We start from the raw sequence: 18,836 nt of genomic DNA, 5'->3' as shown, positions 1-18,836 counted from the left end.
ATTTCTGCTCCAATGTCATTCTACTGTTTTTTAACGTTTCTCAAAGTGTACAGTTCTTATGCTGAATGTTACTGCAGCTGTTTTTTACTCATTATAGGTTACATCATTTTTGGTGCTTCCAGGAATAACAGAAGGATGACATCCCTTGAACTTGAGATCACAACAGATGTGCTAATCTCTTCATTCACTAAGGGACACACAGGTCCACAGAAGGGCCTCAGCAAAAATGGTCCACTGCACAGGAATATGCTGCAATACCCAGCAGTGTTATAATCCATGTGCTTTCACTGCATAGAGAGGAAAACCCGGAGGATGTCAGGATATCTCCTTGGACTACAGTGGCTTCTTTTTCTTACATGTACAATCGAGTCACATTCTTTTTGGCTTTAGCTCTTCTATTCTGAAGGAGAGTAGGGTTAACTTCAAAAGAGCGTGCGAGTGACACAGTACAAAGGGACATTCCAGAAGTTTACATTTTCATATCCAATGTTACACAAAGGGAGGCCATGCTGTATCTTTAAAAAGAGATCAGTTCTTCTCTTTATCTTCAGCTGTCTTGATTTCAACAGGGATTTTCAGTGAGGCACAATGAAGACATCTTCAACAGAGAAGGAGCCATTTGGGAACTTTTAAATAAACTGGATGTAAACAAGCCCTTTGAACTTAACAGAGTGCACCCACAAGTGCTGAGGGCACTGGACAATGTCATTGGCCACTCTTGGTTACCTCTGAAAAGTCATGGCAACTGGGAGAGGTTCCTGAGGACTGGAAGAGAGCAAATGCCACTCTTATATCCAAGCAGGATGGAAAGAAAGATCATGGGAAGTAACGACCAGTCAGCTTCACTGTGATCCTAGACAAGGTGAAACAAAAAATACTAGAAACCGTTTCTACACTATGCAAAAGACAAGAAGGTGATTTGGAGTACTCAGCATGGATATATGAAGGGTAAATCATGTCTGACCAACCTGACAGTATTCTGTGATGAGATGACTGGCATGGTAGTCACAGGAGAGCAGTGGATATTGTTTATCTTGACTTTAGTAAGATTCTCGACAGTCTTCCATTGCATATGTATTGACAAACTGACAAAATATGGACTAAGTGGACAGTGAGATGGATTTAAAACTAGCGCCAGGCTGAGAGGGTTGTAATCACTGGCATGGAGTTCACCTCAGAGGCCAGCCACTCTGGACTGATACAAGGGCTATTACTGTTTAACACCTTCATTAATGAGCTAGATGATGGGGCAGAGTTCTCCCTCAGGAATTTTGCAAACAACACAGAATTGGAAGGAGTGGTTGATACAGCGGCCGGATACACCAAATGCTGCCGCTCAGCGGGACCTTGGCAAGCTGGAGAAACAGGCTGACAGGAACTCCAGGAAGTTCAACAAAGGGAAATGCAAAGTGCTGCACCTGGGGAGGAATGACACCCCACATCAGCACAGCCTTGGGGCTGATTGATGGGAAAGCAGCTTGGCAGAACTGGAACAGGTAGTCTGGAGAGGTTGTGGAGCCTCTGTCCTTGAAGATACTCAAAACCCAACTGAACAAGGCCCTGAGCAAGCTGTTCTAGTAGCCCCTGCTTTGAGCATGGAGGCATGGAGGTAACAGACCTATCTATCAACCTCAACTATCCTGTGATTCTGTTAAATTAATATTAAGAAAAATACTCATTATTTATATTGATTGATTCATTTATTTACTTTGACTTTTCTAAATCACCTATTTGGAAATAATTGTGTTTTTTCTTTGAACGTAGAGTTAAAACAGATGTACAGAAGAGCTATGGTTGGATGAGACTGAAGACTGTTACATTTTAACCAAATTTTACTGATGGATTCCTACAACGTCTGTGAAAACACTTCAAAACAAGCATCAGTATTTGTAGTTACCCAGAAATACAGATCATCCTTTTAATTTATACTTTTCAAGTATTGCCCAGTCTTTCCACTATTCTTCATTGATGGACTGGTACAGTATGATACAAGCGTCATGTTGTATGTGTGTTCAACGTGTAAGGCGACTAAGCATTGCCACAGCTTCTTTTGTTTGACACCAGCCACCAGGCACAGTGACATACAATGCATACTATAGGATTGTTGACAATGTGAACATATTTGGAGTCCTCTTTTCACCTATCAGCAGCAGACATTCATATCTTGGTGACTGCAGTTTTAGCCCCGGCCCATGATACGTCTTTTCAGATACTGTAGACCATGTTTTTTACAGTTAATGATTATAAAGGAACTGAATGGGCAGTGAACAGAGTAAATGTTTTAGTCATCTAAACATTGCCTCTATGTGTACTTTTAATGTCCATATCTGGCCTCTCTCAAAATCTCTCTTTGCTATTAAAATTACATCCTTGTATTTTTTCTCTACTTTTCAGCAGTGGGAAAGGGAAATAACTGCCATTTCTATAATACCAGAACAATGAAAAATGAGTTTCAGCTCTGCAATTAGACATAGTAAAGTATAACTGCAAAACCTTCCACATAAATAAATGTTAAGTCTGTATGAAGAAATTTTCTGGTTGCCTTTCTTGTGTTGCACAATTACAGAGAGATGAGTAAAAACATATGGTTGGAGATTACTAAGTTCCAGTTACCCTGATTTTCTAAGGAACTGAGGCTTATGCAGTTGTGCTGTCTGTCTTTCCTCTCCAGTCACTTTTGAATCTGCTGGATAATTTTGAAACAAGTTTGGCAAGGGCATGGAAGGAGGAAGCTTAGCAGAAAAAAACACACATTCTTTCAAATTTTGTGAACATCAGCAGCTGAATAGCAGACAGACTGACATACATTGCTGAATGAAAAACTGCAGCCTGATATCAACAGTTATCTTTTCTCTTCAGCTAAGGACCTAGTTATCAGCCTGTATGTACTGGCTGTCCAGCTGTCTGGCTGCAAAGAGGGTGAATGACAACCCACATTGGATCTGAACGCTGGAGTTTATTTCAGAACCAAGGAGATTAGGGCTTTTACCCTACTTGATTATCCAGCACCGTCACTCACTTGTGTCACATTCCTAGGTCTCTGCAGGAAGGTCCCTGCTGGTCTGGGAAGGTCGGGCAGAAAATCATGTTGGTTCCTGCAGTGCCGCCTCCTGCAGCCTCCAGTCTTGGGCATTACTGGCCAAGGTCCCAGGGCATGCCATAGCATTCATGTCCCCACAGCTCTCTGGTCTCCAGGATCTTCTCCACTTCCAGGTTCCTTCCTCCAACCAGGATTTCGCATTCCTCTTTCTGTGCCCCCTTCCACTTTCTGAGACCAGTTCTATTTTTTGGAGCCAGGTCTTCTTTCCAGGGCCCCAAGCCCTTGGCTTTCCAAATCCAGATTGTTTACATGCAGAAGAACAACGCATGATCTGCCTCCTAACTGGTGGTTTTGTCTCTTTATTAACTGGAGGATTCAGGACATTACACTTTTATTTTGTCCAGATATTACCAAAATGTACAGCCAGCCCATAGCAATTGCAGTTAGCAGGGTTGTGCTTCAGAGTTTCAAAGATCAGTTTCGTATATTCACCACCACCCCAAGATGCAGCCATTATCTGCCACCCTTCAGCATTCACAGTTTAAGCTAGTTTTTCATCCGTGACACCAGCAAGCACATATGTAGCTGAACCAGTCACAGCACTGGGCTGTGACACTCTTGCCTCACTGTTAATGGAAGGTAGGGGAGGGAATGCGGGAAGGTTTAAGGATGTGAAGACTGCAGCAGAGTAACTTCGTATCAGTACACAGCAGTTCACAGGCAACAGGCTGAGATTAGTTTTACTGTTCAGGAGCCAATGTTACAGCTACATCCCTGTTCTGGCTGTCAAATATTTAGGTGAGAAAAAGTAATTTCAGTGCAGTGTTATGGGGAAAAAGTAGCTGGCACTAGGTAAGTGAGTTACAAAATGGAGAAATGGGAAAGAATATAAATTTTCAAACTTTTAGAATAGAATAAAGATGGCAAGTTCCATCACACTGCTTTTCAGGAGGAGCTTGGTTTATTAGTCTAATCAGAAGTAACTAGCTCATGCAGTAGTCTTCAAAGGCAATGTGGAATTGAGAAAAAACATTTGAATTTGTTCAATTGCTTTATTCTTTCTCTAGTTCTAAAAAGACATCATAACAGAATTTTGAAACATAACAATAAAAATTAAATATTTTTTCATGCTTTTTGCAAGAGAATGGGGTTTTGATGCATTGAACACATTGTAAAATTTCACTTCTGCTTTACTTTAAATTGCTGAGAATGACTTATTTTAGTGAGAACTGTAGTTTTTCAGCACTATTTGTTGCACAACTTTGGGTGCAAAACAGTTTACAGCTTTGAGAACTCAAAAAAGGGGGAATGTCTCTAACGTGCAAAATTCAAGGACGCTTCCTCTGTTTTCTGTCAGCTTGTATATCAAATCAGCAATGAGGACAGCATTAGCAATAAAAAGTAGTGCTGTATCCCTACGTGGGAGGAAGACCTAAGTAATCTTGGTGGGACATGTGAGAGGATGAAAAAGTTCAGCAGAATAACTCATTTCAAAGATGGATTATTTTCTTCACATGCCAGAGACCCCGTTCCCCCAGAATTTTTGTGCAGCTGATAAAAAGGAAACTTCAGGTGGCAGATCTTCAAAAGAAAAGAACTTTGATAGTGTTTTCTGGAGTTTGATGTTGGTTTTATTTCCCAGTAGTTTATGTACGCAAAAGGAGCATGTGGTTATTTGGGCACACAGTTTATCTATTTCTGCTGGCAGTGCTAACTCAGTCACCTCACAGAATAGCTCCAAGGACCCTTAATGTGGGCTGCCTTGTATGTCACTGTGGGGGTCATTGATAGCAGAAAATTGAATTTTGGAACTCTGGGTTTAATATATGAAGTAAAAGAAGCAGAATGAAGGCAATAGTAAGCTAATCAGTCACAATTCATAACACTGCCAGGAGAAGAAGAAAATGATGCACCGAGTGGATGTGTGTCCTATAAGGAACACGTTTTTTTCTGTTATGTGGAGCATAACCTAAAGTTGAAGGCGGAATATACTTTTTGATCCTCCTTTACTGCTCCAGAAGCAAACAGATAGCATTATTTCAAGGTTCAGAAAGTCCAGGGCTTCACGGAAGGAAACAGACAATTTTATTCTTCTTCCTAAACTCTCTTTCTGTACTGCTGCTGCAGAGTTCATCCTTCTTTCTCATCCCACACCCTGAAAAAGTCAGCTTCTAACCTGTTAGGACACAACCTTCCAGTGTCCTAATATGCATATTATAATTTTGCCAGCCTAAATGATTCTTTGAGGTGGTGGAATGGCGATATTTTCCTTTACAAAAATGCTGTAGTCCTCTTGAAAAGGTCCTCAACAACTTGAGCTAAAGGGCCTTTGGATTTAAGAGGTTTAGAGTAGTTCTTGTAAAGTATTGTACACGTTTTCTGAGAATTATGTATAAATCTGTGAGAATGCACATACAGTCTGTTGTTAACCATAGACAATGGCTGCAAGTAACTCAGGGAGTTAAAACTTTTTGGGTTTTGCCTAGTAGTTCATCTCACTCTATCTAGTATCTATAGCCACTAGCTGTTCCTTTATGGTCTAATAACACTGATTTCAGTTTGAGAGCATGTAAAGGCAAAGTACCAGGCACACTATAAAAACTTGTAATAATACCCAAATCAAGTTTCAGGAAGAGACTAAATATTTACATTGTCAATGGGTGTCTGTAGAAATTGTCGATACTTTCATGGTCAGCCTATGATATTCTCTTAACTTTAGATACCTGGATTTGACCTCCATGACCTGCTAAGGTTCCCTCACCCCACAATCATGTCAGAGGTAGATACTGATCATGTGTGATAGTTGTCTCTATTCCTTTACAAGATCAACCTGTCATTTGTGAACTCTATATGGAAGATCATTCCTTCCCAGCATATCTCACATTTCTCCCTCATGGCATACCTTTATCCACTTGACACTTGCAATTTTTCCTAACCATTTCATACACTGGATAACATAATAAGTGCAAAATTTCTTGTCATTTTTGTAACATTTAATGTAACATTCTGTCTTAGACAAGATCATGCAGATCCACATTTGCAATTATTTTTTATGGTTAAAAAAGATGTAAATCTATGTCATGACATTTTACAAAAATTGTATATCAATTCAGATCTATGGACAGAAATTAGAATAAGCCTCACTGAAGTGTTAAATGTATCAGTTCTATTTATTCTGAACAGTATTTTTTCTAAGTGGATCATAGCTCCTATTATTAATACTGAATATGGTAAAACACAACTCCATTTTATCACTGTTACATATTTTCTAAAGTTTGTTTGCTTTTGGTCCAGCAGTCATATCCTTGTTACATCGAAATGGAGTACTACCTCTGACTCAAAGCAGGAACAGGGTATGGTTTTTATTCAACAGTGCACTCATGTGGCAAGACTTAGAAAGTACATAGACAGTATATCACAAGATTGGTTAAAAGTAATATATTTTTTCATTACAGAAGAGAAAATAACATATAAAAGTTGTTGACGACAAAAACAATGATCTATTCTCCAGTATAATTCATTTCAGGTCCTTTTTTTTGTTATTCTTTTATCCTACTTTGATTGCATACATAGAAAAAATACCCTTTTTCAAATATTTTGGTGATAAAAGTCACAGCTCCCAATAAAGGATATTGTCGTGTCACATGTGGCCTCATTCTTCACTGTAAATTTAATTTCAGAGTGTAATCTTGATATCTGTATTTCTTTCATCACCATAGACTAAAAGATCTGTTTTCTAAGGCAGACCCGAATACAGCTGAGATGTTATCACATCTATGGACATCACATTTTGTGGATTCTCAGGTACTAGTCTATGAATTGTATGCATAATTCTGACTACAAGGTCTCAGAGCCTCAAGGCAAGGCCAGATGTATATCAAGAAGTAACAACTTTTATTAAGCTACCTGGTATTGTCGAAGAAAGTATAAATGAGCTTTCAAGCTTGTTTGTTTTCAGGACCAAACAAGCCCTTCTTCAAAAAAAAAAAAAAAGTGGCGTTGAAAGCTAAACATACATTGAAAACAACTGCTTTTTTTTACTTAGATATGCAGCATATGATATAACCATCCATGTTACCTCAGTCCTGACTCACAGGGGAGACCTGCAAAACACTTTCAAAGGATAAGCGTTGAACTAAAATTCTAAGTGCTAATACAAAGAAAGTAGAAAACAGATGCTGTCTTTGTAGTTCATTATAATCTCTCTCCCCATCACAAAGGTACATATTCCAGAGACTACAAATTCTTTTTCTTTCATTAAGAAGACAGCCACCTTGATGTTGGAAGGAGAGAGTTAAAAAAAGAAAAACTTAGAGGTAAAAAATTTTAGGCTGAATAAGCATATAATAAGCTGGTTTGAAACCAGGATAACAAAAATGGAAGGCCCCTAAGGTTAAAGGACATAATGATCTCCGAGGTTAAAATAAACAGAAACAAGACAGTAATTAAAACCAGTATCTAAAGATGGTAAAATTGTCAACCCTTGTAGATAATGCCTCATTAAAACTTCTTTACATAAACCAGAGACAGATTTGGATAAAGATCAAAAATACAAAGTGTCCGCTACATAACCTACGGTGATTTTAATACTAAAAAACGCACCTCTAGGAGAAGATTTTAAATGTAAATGCAGGACCATCTTAGTATAATGAATTAGGTGATTGATGGAGAATGTATACAAAGATTTCTGTGATGTAAAATCATGTAACTAACCATATATAATTTCTTTGTTATTTGTACTGTATATAAACTGTTGCTGTTTGAGCTAATGGCGTGCTGGATTTGCGGTTTATCGCCTAGCACCCCACTCTGTAGGCTGGTAGTAAAGACAAATAGCTCAACTCAGTTGAATTGCTGACTGGCGTTTTGCACACTGGCTGAAAGAACTCTTCTTTAGGGACAACACCTCAAAGAAACCGTAATAGGCACCTGTACACCAAGAGCTTTTAGGCAGCTGGAGAGATGGTAACTGGTCAGCTGACATAAGTCTAACCAATTTTAGTGCTGCCATTTCTAGTCCTTCTGAAGTTTCATTTCAAGGAGAAAGAAGCCCTTTGGAGCACACACTCCAAACATTTTAGGCATTGACAAGCAGGGTAGATCAGTATAGTGTGAGTGTCACGAGCAGAAGGTTAGCCAGGAGCAGAGGCAGAGCAAGGCATGCAGGGCAGAGCACTCACTAACAAGAGCTGCAGTACACACAGAATCACACAGAGAATCACTAGGTTGGAAAGGACCTTCAAGATCATCAAGTCCAACCATTAATCCAGCGCCACCATGTCCCCTAAACCATGTCCTGAAGTGCCACATCCACACGTTTTTTAAACACTTCCAGAGATGACGACTCCACCACCTCCCTGGGCAGCCTGTTCCAATGCCTGACCACTCTCTCGGTGAAGAAATTTTTCCTAATATCCAATGTAAACCTCCCCTGGCGCAACTTGAGGCCATTTCCTCTTGTCCTATCGCTGGTTACTTGGAAGAAGAGGCCAACACCCTCATCGCCACAATCCCCTTTCAGGTAGTTGTAGAGAGTGATAAGGTCTCCCCTCAGCCTCCTCTTCTCCAGACTAAACAACCCCAGTTCCCTCAGCCGCTCCTCATAAGACTTGTGCTCCAGGCCCCTCACCAGTTTCGTTGCCCTTCTCTGGACACACTCCAGCACCTCAACGTCCTTCTTGTAGCGAGGGGCCCAAAACTGAACACAGGATTCAAGCTGCGGCCTCACCACTGCCGAGTACAGGGGCGCAATCACTGCCCAACTCCTGCTGGCCACACTATTTCTGATACAGGCCAGGACGCTGTTGGCCTTCTTGGTGACCTGGGCACACTGCCAGCTCATGTTCAGCCGGCTGTCAACCAGCACCCTCAGGTCCCTTTCCGCCGGGCTGCTCTCCAGCCACTCCTCCCCAAGCCTGTAGCGTTGCATGGGGTTGTTGTGGCCGAAGTGCAGGACCCTGCACTTGGCCTTATTAAACCTCATACAGTTGACCTCTGCCCATCGATCCAGCCTGTCCAGATCCCTCTGCAGAGCCCTCCTACCCTCCAGCAGATCAACACTCCCACCCAACTTGGTGTCATCTGCAAACTTACTGAGGGAGCACTCGATTCCCTCATCTAGATCATCTATAAAGATATTGAACAAGACCGGCCCCAGAACCGAGCCCTGGGGAACACTGCTTGTGACTGGCCACCAGCCGGATTTAACGCCGTTCACCACAACTCTCTGGGCTCGGCCATCCAGCCAGTTCCTCACCCAGCGAAAAGTAAACCTGTCTAAGCCACGAGCCGCCAGTTTCTCCAGGAGAATGCTGTGGGAGACGTTGTCAAAGGCTTTACTAAAGTCCAGGGAGACAACATCCACAGCCTTTCCTTCATCCACTAGGTGGGTCACCTGGTCATAGAAGGAGATCAGGTTGGTCAAGCAGGACCTGCCTTTCATGAACTCATGCTGGCTGGGCCTGATCCCTTGGTTTTCCTGCAGATGTCCTGTGAGCACTCTCAAGACCAACCGTTCCATAATCTTCCCTGGTACAGAGGTCAGGCTGACAGGCCTGTAGTTCCCAGGGTCCTCCTTCCGGCCTTTCTTGTAGACGGGCGTCACATTGGCAAGCCTCCAGTCTTCTGGGACCTCCCCTGTGAACCAGGACTGCTGATAAATGATGGAGAGTGGCTTGGAAAGCTCCTCCGCCAGCTCTCTCAGTATTCTTGGGTGGATCCCATCAGGCCCCATAGACTTGTGGGTGTCCAGGTGGTTTAGCATGTCCTTGACTGCTTCCTCCTGGATTATGAGGAGTACATTGTGTTCTTTCAGTTCAGGGGGCTGAATACCCTGTGGATATCTGGACTGGCTATTAAAGACTGAGGCAAAGAAGGCATTAATTACCTCAGCCTTGTCCTCGTCCTTGGAGACAATGTTCCCCGCCATATCCAGTGGGAGATAGAGATTCTCCTTGCCTCTCTTTTTGTTGTTAATATATTTGTAAAAACATTTTTTATTATCCTTTGCGACCGTGGCCAGACTGAGCTCTAGCTGGGCTTTTGGCTTTCTAATTTTGTCCCTGCTTGACCTAACGAGATCCTTGTGCTCTTCGTGAGCTGCCTGCCCCTTCTTCCAGAGGTGATAAACTCTCCTCTTTTCCCTGAGTCCGAGCAAAATCTCCCTGTTCAGCCAGGCCGGTCGCCTTCCCCGCCAGCTCTTCTTATGGCACATGGGGACCGCCTGCTCCTGCGCCTTTAAGATTTCCTTCTTGAAGGCTGTCCAGCACAGTACCCAAGCAAGAAGAATAGGACTAATAACTCCCGCTGTCCTCCAACGGTACATGTTTGGTCCAACTGAAATAGTTGGATTGTCTACAGGCTTGCTAAGCTTTCTTTTGCTCTGCCATTTCCCATGGCTAACAGATTTCTTGTGAAGTGTCTGGTGGCTAGCAGGTCCCACAGCAGGGATGCTGCAAGCAACATGCATCTCAGTGGGGCTGGAATACAGGAGAAGGACATTCACAGTCCTGAAGAAAGAAAAGCTTTACTTTGAAGATTACTGGAGACCTGATCCTCGTTAATCCAGGGCAAGCCTGATCTCAAGACTTATAAAGACCTGTGGCCTTATGTGTTGTTAGGCCGAGGAATGAAGGGAGAGAGAAGCCACTGTGTCCTGTGGGAAGAGGCCTAAGAGTCCTGCTTGGATGAATTTTCCCCTCTGATTGACCCAGCAGTACCAGAGAGTGAGTGTTGCTGACTGAAAATCAAAAATCCACAAAGCTGCTAAAAGAGCTGCCAGCCAAATCTGCTTTTATTTAATTTGTACTAGAAATTCACACTGTGACTTGGCTGTCTGCTTTCCATCATCTTCAATCATGCTTTTTCTACAGTTGATTTAATCTCCACATATGGTGCAGAAAGCCTTCCACCACTTCCGTCCCTCTGATGACAGCCCTCCACCTTCAGCTTGGAGTTGGAATTAGACTAGCTGAACATTCTTCCCAAAATAAATTATCAAAGAAAACAAAAGACAGCATTCCTTCTGTTTTGCACCAGGGCATGCTGGTCCATTATGGTCCCAGTAAGAAAGGTATTCAGAGTCTGCAAATTATAATTTCAAATGTGATTTATTAGAGTTAACACCATAAATGGAGAACTGTTATCTTACAGCATTTCAGACACTGTGAACCATGAGAAGTGGGAGCTGCCCGCCGTCTCCCCGAACAGAGGATATGCAAGGCACAACACAGGCCTGAAGGTCAGGCTGACCTGGCCACACTCAGGTTAACTGTTGCATGAATCACTAACATCTCAATGCACAATGGTGCTCCAGGCAGGATCGCCTCCCTCCAGTGTGGAGGCACACTAACAGCCTCTGCTCCAGTACCACACCCTGCACACTGAGGTGTCTGATCTCATTTCTTTCAAGTCTGCAATTCAAGAGGAGGTTTTGGAGGATAAAACCAGGTAGCTGCAATGTCAGTAAGGGATCAGGAGAGATGGCAGGACCTCAGGGATCAGCCTTCGCTGTACCGGGGCTTTGTAGACTAGGGTTGGAAAACAGTGCTAGAAGGGACTTTTGCTAACCTTGTGGGTCCCAAACTTCTGGCCCGCAGGCACGGTCTGCGGGGGAAGCACAAAACCAGGAGCAGCGTACGACACCTGCAGCCTCCATTCAGGCCCATTCTGCAAAATCAGCTTGACAGAAGCATTTATGAAAGCTAGCTGTGATCAAACGGGGATGAAGGGGACCGAAATTTCCTGGTGTCCTTAGAATGAGAAACTGCAGTAACAACAGGGGAGTGGTTCTACATCTCTTTATGTTGCAGTCTGATTTATTCCCATCAAGATAGTGTCATGAGCAAGGTCATTGGATTGATCTCTGCAGAAAGTTACCTTGCACAATGGATGAGAGTGCCCCTACAGAAGTAGAGGCTTGATCAAAGAAAACTTGATTCCCCACCCCCAGCATTCATTCTCTCTCTTAGCAAGGTACCCTAGGCTTTTGAAACAGTTATATATGTTGGAGAGGATAAGCTCAAAACTGTGCACACAAGTGTTAATGCTTACCAGGTGCTTAATGCTACTACTGTGGAGTCCCCTGGAGCCCAGGCAATATTCCTCAGGACAATGTTGTAGGGATGAGGACAGGCTGGATCGATGGGCTGAGATCAATTGTATGAGGTTTAATAAGACCAAGTGCTGGGTCCTGCACTTTGGCCACAACAACCCCATGCAATGCTACAGCTTTGGAGAGGAGTGACTGGAGAGCTGCGCAGCAGAAAAGGACCTGAGGGTGCTGGTTGACAGCTGGCTGAACATGAGCCGGCAGTGTGCCCAGGTGGCCAAGAATGCCAACAGCATCCTGGCCTGTATCAGGAATAGTGTGGCCAGCAGGAGTAGGGAAGTGATCGTGCCCCTGTACTCGGCACTGGTAAGGCCGCATCTCGAATATTGTGTTGAGTTTTGTGCCCCTCACTACAAGAAGGACATTGAGGTGCTGGAGCATGTCCAGAGAAGGGCAACGAAGCTGGTGAGGGGTCTGGAGAACAAGTCTTACGAGGAGCAGCTGAGGGAACTGGGCTTTTTTAGTCTGGAGGAGAGGAGGCCGAGGGGAGACCTTATCACTCTCTACAACTACTGAAAGGGGGTTGTGGTGAGGTGGGTGTTGGTCTCTTCTCCCAACTAACTAGCAATAGGACAAGAGGAAATGGCCTCAAGTTGCTCCAGGGGAGGTTAGACTGGATATTAGGAAAAATTTCTTTACTGAGAGAGTGGTCAAGCATTGTAGCAGGCTGCCCAGGAAGGTGGTGGAGTCACCATCACTGGAAGTGTTCAAAAAATGTGTAGATGTGGCACATCAGGACATGGTTTAGTGGACATAGTGGTGTTGGGTTGATGGTTGGACTTGATGATCTTAAAGGTCTTTTCCAACCTTAATGATTCTGTGATGAGCTGGACCAGAGAGTTCTTAAGGGCAAATCTGAAAGGGCTGCAGGTGCACCACCAGCATGGTTCAATGTGGTTTCTAGTAGCTTCCACTCACAAAACCCTAACTCCTCAGCTAAGTACTTCAGTATATAGCACCGAGTGCTTTTGCAAATTTTCTCACTTTAACCGCTGAGTCTTTAATGGTACACCCTTAACATTCAGGAAAGCTGTTATTTGGGTGTCCTCTGAGGAAATTGCTTATCCACAGTACAAGAGCAATAGACCACTTATGCTTTGGTGAGGCGGTGGATGTTATTACACACCTGTATCAACAACCGTGCCGAGTGAAAACAGCGTGAAACACTGGGACCATTCACCCGCCCAGACGAGAGCACGGCCTCACCGACTTTGCTGCGGGACGCGCTTTGCCCCACCACGACGCCCACCACCCCAACCCACCGCTTTCACCCTGTCCCTCCACTCCCGCCCAAAGCGCCCACCTCTGCGCATGCGGACCAACGGCCACCGCCCCGGTCAGCGCAGGCGACCTCAGCCCCCCGCGCCCCACTCCGAACCAGGCGCCCTCTGATGACGCCACCTCACCTGGCGTCCAAAACCACCAGCGCCCTGCCGCCGCCACTGGGGCGCATGCGCGCTAGGTGAGGCGCCTTGTCCCTTTCTCTCGCCCCTGTCCCGGGCTGCCGGGGGCGGGGAGGAGCGCGTCGCCTCCCTCCCTCCCTCCCTCCCTCCCGCCCCGCACGCGCCGCCCGTTAACTGTCACCGCTGCCCGCCACGGCTGTATCCGGGCTGTGAGGCGAGGAGGGGAAGCGCTCGCCTCGCAGATACGGGCTGGCCGGGGCGGCCAGCGCAGGGCTGGCACCCGTGGCCCGTCCGCCCTCCTCCCTGGAGGAAGGTGCCGTGGGCGAGGGGACGAGGATGGCCCCAGCACGGCTGGGGGGGGGCGCGTGAGCGAGAGGGAGGCGAGGCCGGCGGAGGGGGCGGGATGCGGGATACGCCGTTGCCCGCCACCGGGGGCGGCCCCGGAGGGCGAGGGCGCGGCCCCCTGGCGGGCGGAGCCGTACGCAGGCCCTGGCGCGCTAGGCGGAGGCCGGGGAGGATGGCGCTGGGGAGAGGCGGGCCAGACCGGGGCCGGCCGCTGCCTCCTCCCCGGCAGCCGCGGCCCTCCCCCCCGTAGATGGGGGCAGGGCTGAGGCCGTCTCGGCGGAGCGTGGCGGGGGGCTGAATCGTGTCTCTGTGCATAGGTGAGCCCGATGTCGATTCGCCGGTTGGGTGAGAGGGAGCGCGGCGGTCCCTAGCTGATGCTGAAGAGTCGGCCCGGGGCCGGCAGCCCCCCTGGAGCTGGCGAGGCCCTGTGCGTGCGCGGGGTGGTAGACATGGACTCGACAGAGCCCTCAGGCGCCGCGGGCGGAGACCTTTCGGCGGATCGGCCCGCGGCTAGCCGCCTTCGGTGCGGGGAGGAGGAGCCGGACGAGGAGGGCGATGATGCTGGAGGGAAGAGCGGCAGCTGCTCCTGGGAGCAGAGCCTGAATCCGGAGCTGCAGCAAGGGTACCGCATCTTGCGCGAGTTTCTCACGGAGAAGTACCGACCTCTGACAGCACCGTTTTTGAAGCCCATCGTGGATCAGGCATCCATCAGGGAAGAAGAAGCTGGCTCCTTCTCGGGTTGTAACAGTAGTCACTCCTTTCAGCAGTCGCCAGCTGGAATGTGGTTGTTGAAGATGGAAGAGAAATTTTCCAGCGGGCAGTACACAGGAATAGCAGATTTCGTGGGTGACTTCCGGCTAATGTTGGAGACATGTTACCGGCTGCATGGTGTAGATCACTGGCTCTCCAGACAGGCCCAGAAGCTGGAGATGATGCTGGAACAGAAGCTGGCGCTGCTGTCCCGGTACGTGTAGAAAACGCTGCAGGGGCCCTGCCAGATGCTGTTTACGTAAAGTAGAATAGGGGGATGTGTTTCATTATGTAAAAAATACCATTTGAATGTTTTTTTAAAAAAACACGATAGAACATATTTGGCTCCCATTCAAATCCTTGAACTCTCAATAATTCCACAAATAGGAACATTTCCTACTGGGAGCTATTAAAATCTTAATTCAAAATGCTGTGGAGATTCCAAACTCAAAAATAGCAAAATGCAAAATAGGGCATAGCATTTCCTGGCTAAGATTTTCCTTCTGAAAGAAGCCTTCTATGAACACGGAGGCACACTTATTTAGACAAGATGTCAAATGCGGCTTTATTTTATGCTGTCAAAAGCAAGTGAAACTACCCATGATGAACATGAACAACTGGCTCTTTAAAATTGTGATTTTTACAGTCTGTGAAATGTTTACTGTCTTTAAATTTCAGCCAAAGTACCTGCCTTGAAATGGGTAATTTAATGTCAGAGTATTTTTTGATAATCATAAAATGAAAGATAATCCTTGGCATATTATAGTCTTGAATGACAAAATGGAAATTGTGATATGTTTAAATATAAGTCCCTGGCAGGAACTTGTTTATCAGCCAAAGCAGCTGAAGCATAGAAAGCTGTCAAGCTATATGGTAGAAAGCCCAGTGTAAATCACAGTTGGAAATACATACTTTCTCATGAGTTTGATGTAAGCTTAGTTTAGTCATATTCAGAAAACCAACGTGGCTTCTTGTAGTGAAAGGTCCACCAGTCTTACCAGTGACATAGTATTTTGCATGTAAAAACCAATAGGATTTTTTGGCAAAGGGTGAAGGTGAAGAAGGAACAGTATAAGGAAATGGGTAAAGCTGTGCATGTCCATCAACCTTAAACTCGCTAGTGACACAGAGCATTAGCAGCCAGCTGCTAGGAGCAACCTTGCTTGTGTGGTAGGAACGTTTGAGGAGCGTGCTGCAGAACTCAACTGAGTAAGCCAGAGTGAATGTGTTGGTGTAGCAACACTATGTTTGGAACAGGTTTTGCGCAACAGCAGCTTTGGGACAGGTCGGGAGTAGAAGGGAATGAGCTGGACCTAATGGAGCATGAATGTTGCTCGTTTGCTTGACAAAAACTTGATTTAAAAAAAACAAAACACAGAATTCCTGGCTTAAAAGAGTTACTGCTGGCAAACACGTAGCTAACTATAAATGCAGCTTGGAAGTCTTGTGCCAAGTTAATTTCTGTATGTGGTGTGACTGTAACATCTCAACTGTCTTGAATTGAAGGGCATTTTGTTGAAGGCTCTTTGATGAATTACATGACTGCTCACTGGATTCGGTAGCACCTGAGAATGCTCAATGCTTTTTTATTAGAAACTCCATGAGAAAGTGAAGCCAGTTCATGTACTGTGTCATCAAATAGTAATATATGTATATATTAAAAAAAATTCAATTGCTGTTGTTATTTCACAAATGCAGTCTTTGTTCAAATAAATATTATGAAATAATAAACTGGCTAAAAATAATCCTACTTCAGTATATAGTTAATTTCTCTTACATTAACTCTTCAGAGATCTGTAAAGTTTTTTTAGTATGTCTGTGTACACTAGTTTGGTAAACTATGTACAGAAAGGATTATGGAATCTAGAAGTCTCAAAGTTCTTTTACAATTTTTGATCAGACAAATTTGTTTTAAGTTTTCAACAGAACTAATTTTATTAATAAAATTAAATTCAAGAACTACTTCTTGGAACAATCATTCTTGCTTCATTACAGAGCAGTTATCTATCTGCATCAAGTGACTTGAGGGAAGGCATCAGTGTTGGTTGTATGATTCTTAGATGTAACAAGCCACAGAAAATTACCTTAGAATGGAGGTTGGATTTTTCAGCCTCCTCTCAAATGTTTTCAGAGGTTGTGTGATAGTCTTACTTCTCATTCCAGTTTTGCTGGAGTACTTTGAAATGATGTAAGATGAAATGTAACTTTACAATGAAATTTGTAGTGTCTTGCTTTTCATCTTTTTTAATTTTTAACAAAACTAAGCTGCTGTTTAACACATGCCACCCCACAAGGGCAACCACACAAACCAACAAGGGCACATTGGGGTTTTTTTTCAGTATTTTTAGGTATCTTCTAAAAATGATAGTTTCTTATCTCAGGCCGTGTGGAAGTATTCTCTTTCCAAATATTTATGGATTAATGTAGGAAATTAAATTTCCAAATACTATTTGGTTACTTGAGATGAATACCCACCATTTTTAACAGATGTGAAAACATAGCTTTTGTTAGCTTGTTGGATTTATGTTAAAAATTTTGTAAAGAAACTTTCAAAGTGGAGAAGGTGGCAGTGAAAAATAACTTTTTCTGAGTAAATATGCTTGATCTGTAGCTGGTAGTGTAGGCATTGAAGTGCTGTTGGTAAGGGAAATTGTAATTGTGAATTGGCTTGCACTTTTTTCTAGGCATTTAAGAGAGAAAACATCAATAGCTGTAACATCTAGAGGATGCTGTGGGCTGGAAGATGAGAAAGGAGCAGCATGCATTTCAACAAGACGTCGTGCCACACCTCGCAATGTAGTAGGCTTGTCAACAGGCATGTTTGAGTCTGTGATGGTTCAGGTTCTAAGACAAGAGGAACAGCAGAGAGCAAAAGAGGAAAAGAGGTAATAGAAAAAACTATTGGTTTGGTTTTGAATAATTATGTCTTCCTAGTTCTCTACATGGGCTAGCTCCATAAGGGTTTTTTATGCAAATAAATGTTGTGGTGCTCTTTGTCTTAAGTTCATGAATGAACCGAGGACTTCAATACAGTGCATCCACAAAGTGAGAAATTTGATTTACCACCTTCTTGAAAAATTGCTAATGTCATATAAGTTTTAAAATAAACTAAGGCTGCTGTTATTTTAGGATTGTGAAACTTTTAATAGTATCTGAAAGCATCCACAGCAGTTTCCTCTTAGCTCAGTCATGGTTTATCATACCTCTCCTTGGACTGTTTTCCATGCAAGAACTAGATTAAAAACTACCGGAATGCTTAACTACAGTCCAATTCTGTGATCTTGTCACTGCTTCCTTCATTTTTAGCCAGAAGCAAATGATCTCTGCCAGTGCTACTCCTGTTATCTCACTGATGTGGCATTTCAGCCTGTCAGTTAGTTAACAAATGTAGAATGTGTGTGTAATTAATTCTGTGGGATTTTGTGGTTTTCATAAATTCGAGAGGTATATAATTCCAGGCAGTGTTTAATGTTGATTGTGGTATGTTTCACTTTGAGGAAAATGAAGCTTATAAGCTTGTATAATTTAATAGTAACTGTGTCTGAACACTGAGCATGACGAGGAGACTGGTACTAACTTTAGGAAGCAAAATATTTCCAACTTTTTCAAAGTTCGCAGTTTTGGAGATTTTCCCATATATAACCAGTTCACTCTCATTTTGCAGGTAATCTTCATTTTCAACAGATTTCAAGCCACACAGTTTTGGCTGACTTGAGTGTTAGCCAGTACTTTCTCCCTAGAAATGAGTGAATCTTTCTTCTTGTAATCCACCTCATACTTTGCAAAGAAAGCAAAGATCACTAGGGTTATTGTTTCTGTGGTAAAATTCTCTTGATTTGTGTTCAGCTCTGTGTTCTAGATCTCTGAACTTGATAACACTGTTATTGAAGAGGACATTTTGGTTGTGTTTTAATTCATCCATCAGTCAGTAGAACATATTAACTGATCAAATCAAAATGTTGCTTTCATACATCCGTTTTAAGCATGTTCCTGCAAAACTGTAGTAATTAACAGTTAAATCCATGTATCTGGATATACTCAAAAGTCCCAAAACCTGCGCCAAGGATACTCCATGGTGGTTGATTCTACAGACTCTTTTACAGTAGTGGAGGAAGATCGCAACTAGGTTGCCTCTTTATGCCCTAAAATTTTGAACTACGTCATTTATTAGGAAGCAATAAAAATGTGT

General features: G+C 43.8%; 1 protein-coding gene across 1 annotated transcript in view; it reads left to right on the top strand.

Moving 5' to 3' along the window:
- Positions 1-14,271: 14,271 nt before the first annotated feature.
- Positions 14,272-18,836, top strand: part of BRD10 (bromodomain containing 10) — a gene marked incomplete at both ends in the record, with an annotated part of 54,761 nt that continues 50,196 nt past the window's right edge. The window contains 2 exons of the mRNA XM_082012999.1: positions 14,272-14,861; positions 17,332-17,532. Of these exons, the coding sequence (XP_081869125.1) occupies positions 14,272-14,861; positions 17,332-17,532 (791 nt within the window). The remainder of the gene's footprint in view (positions 14,862-17,331; positions 17,533-18,836) is intronic.

The sequence above is a fragment of the Phaethon aethereus genome (genome assembly GCF_964289735.1).
Source record: "Phaethon aethereus genome assembly, chromosome: Z".
NCBI classification, from domain to species: domain Eukaryota; kingdom Metazoa; phylum Chordata; class Aves; order Phaethontiformes; family Phaethontidae; genus Phaethon; species Phaethon aethereus.
Note: the sequence above shows the minus strand (reverse complement) of the source record. Positions and strands in the feature narration are given on the sequence as shown.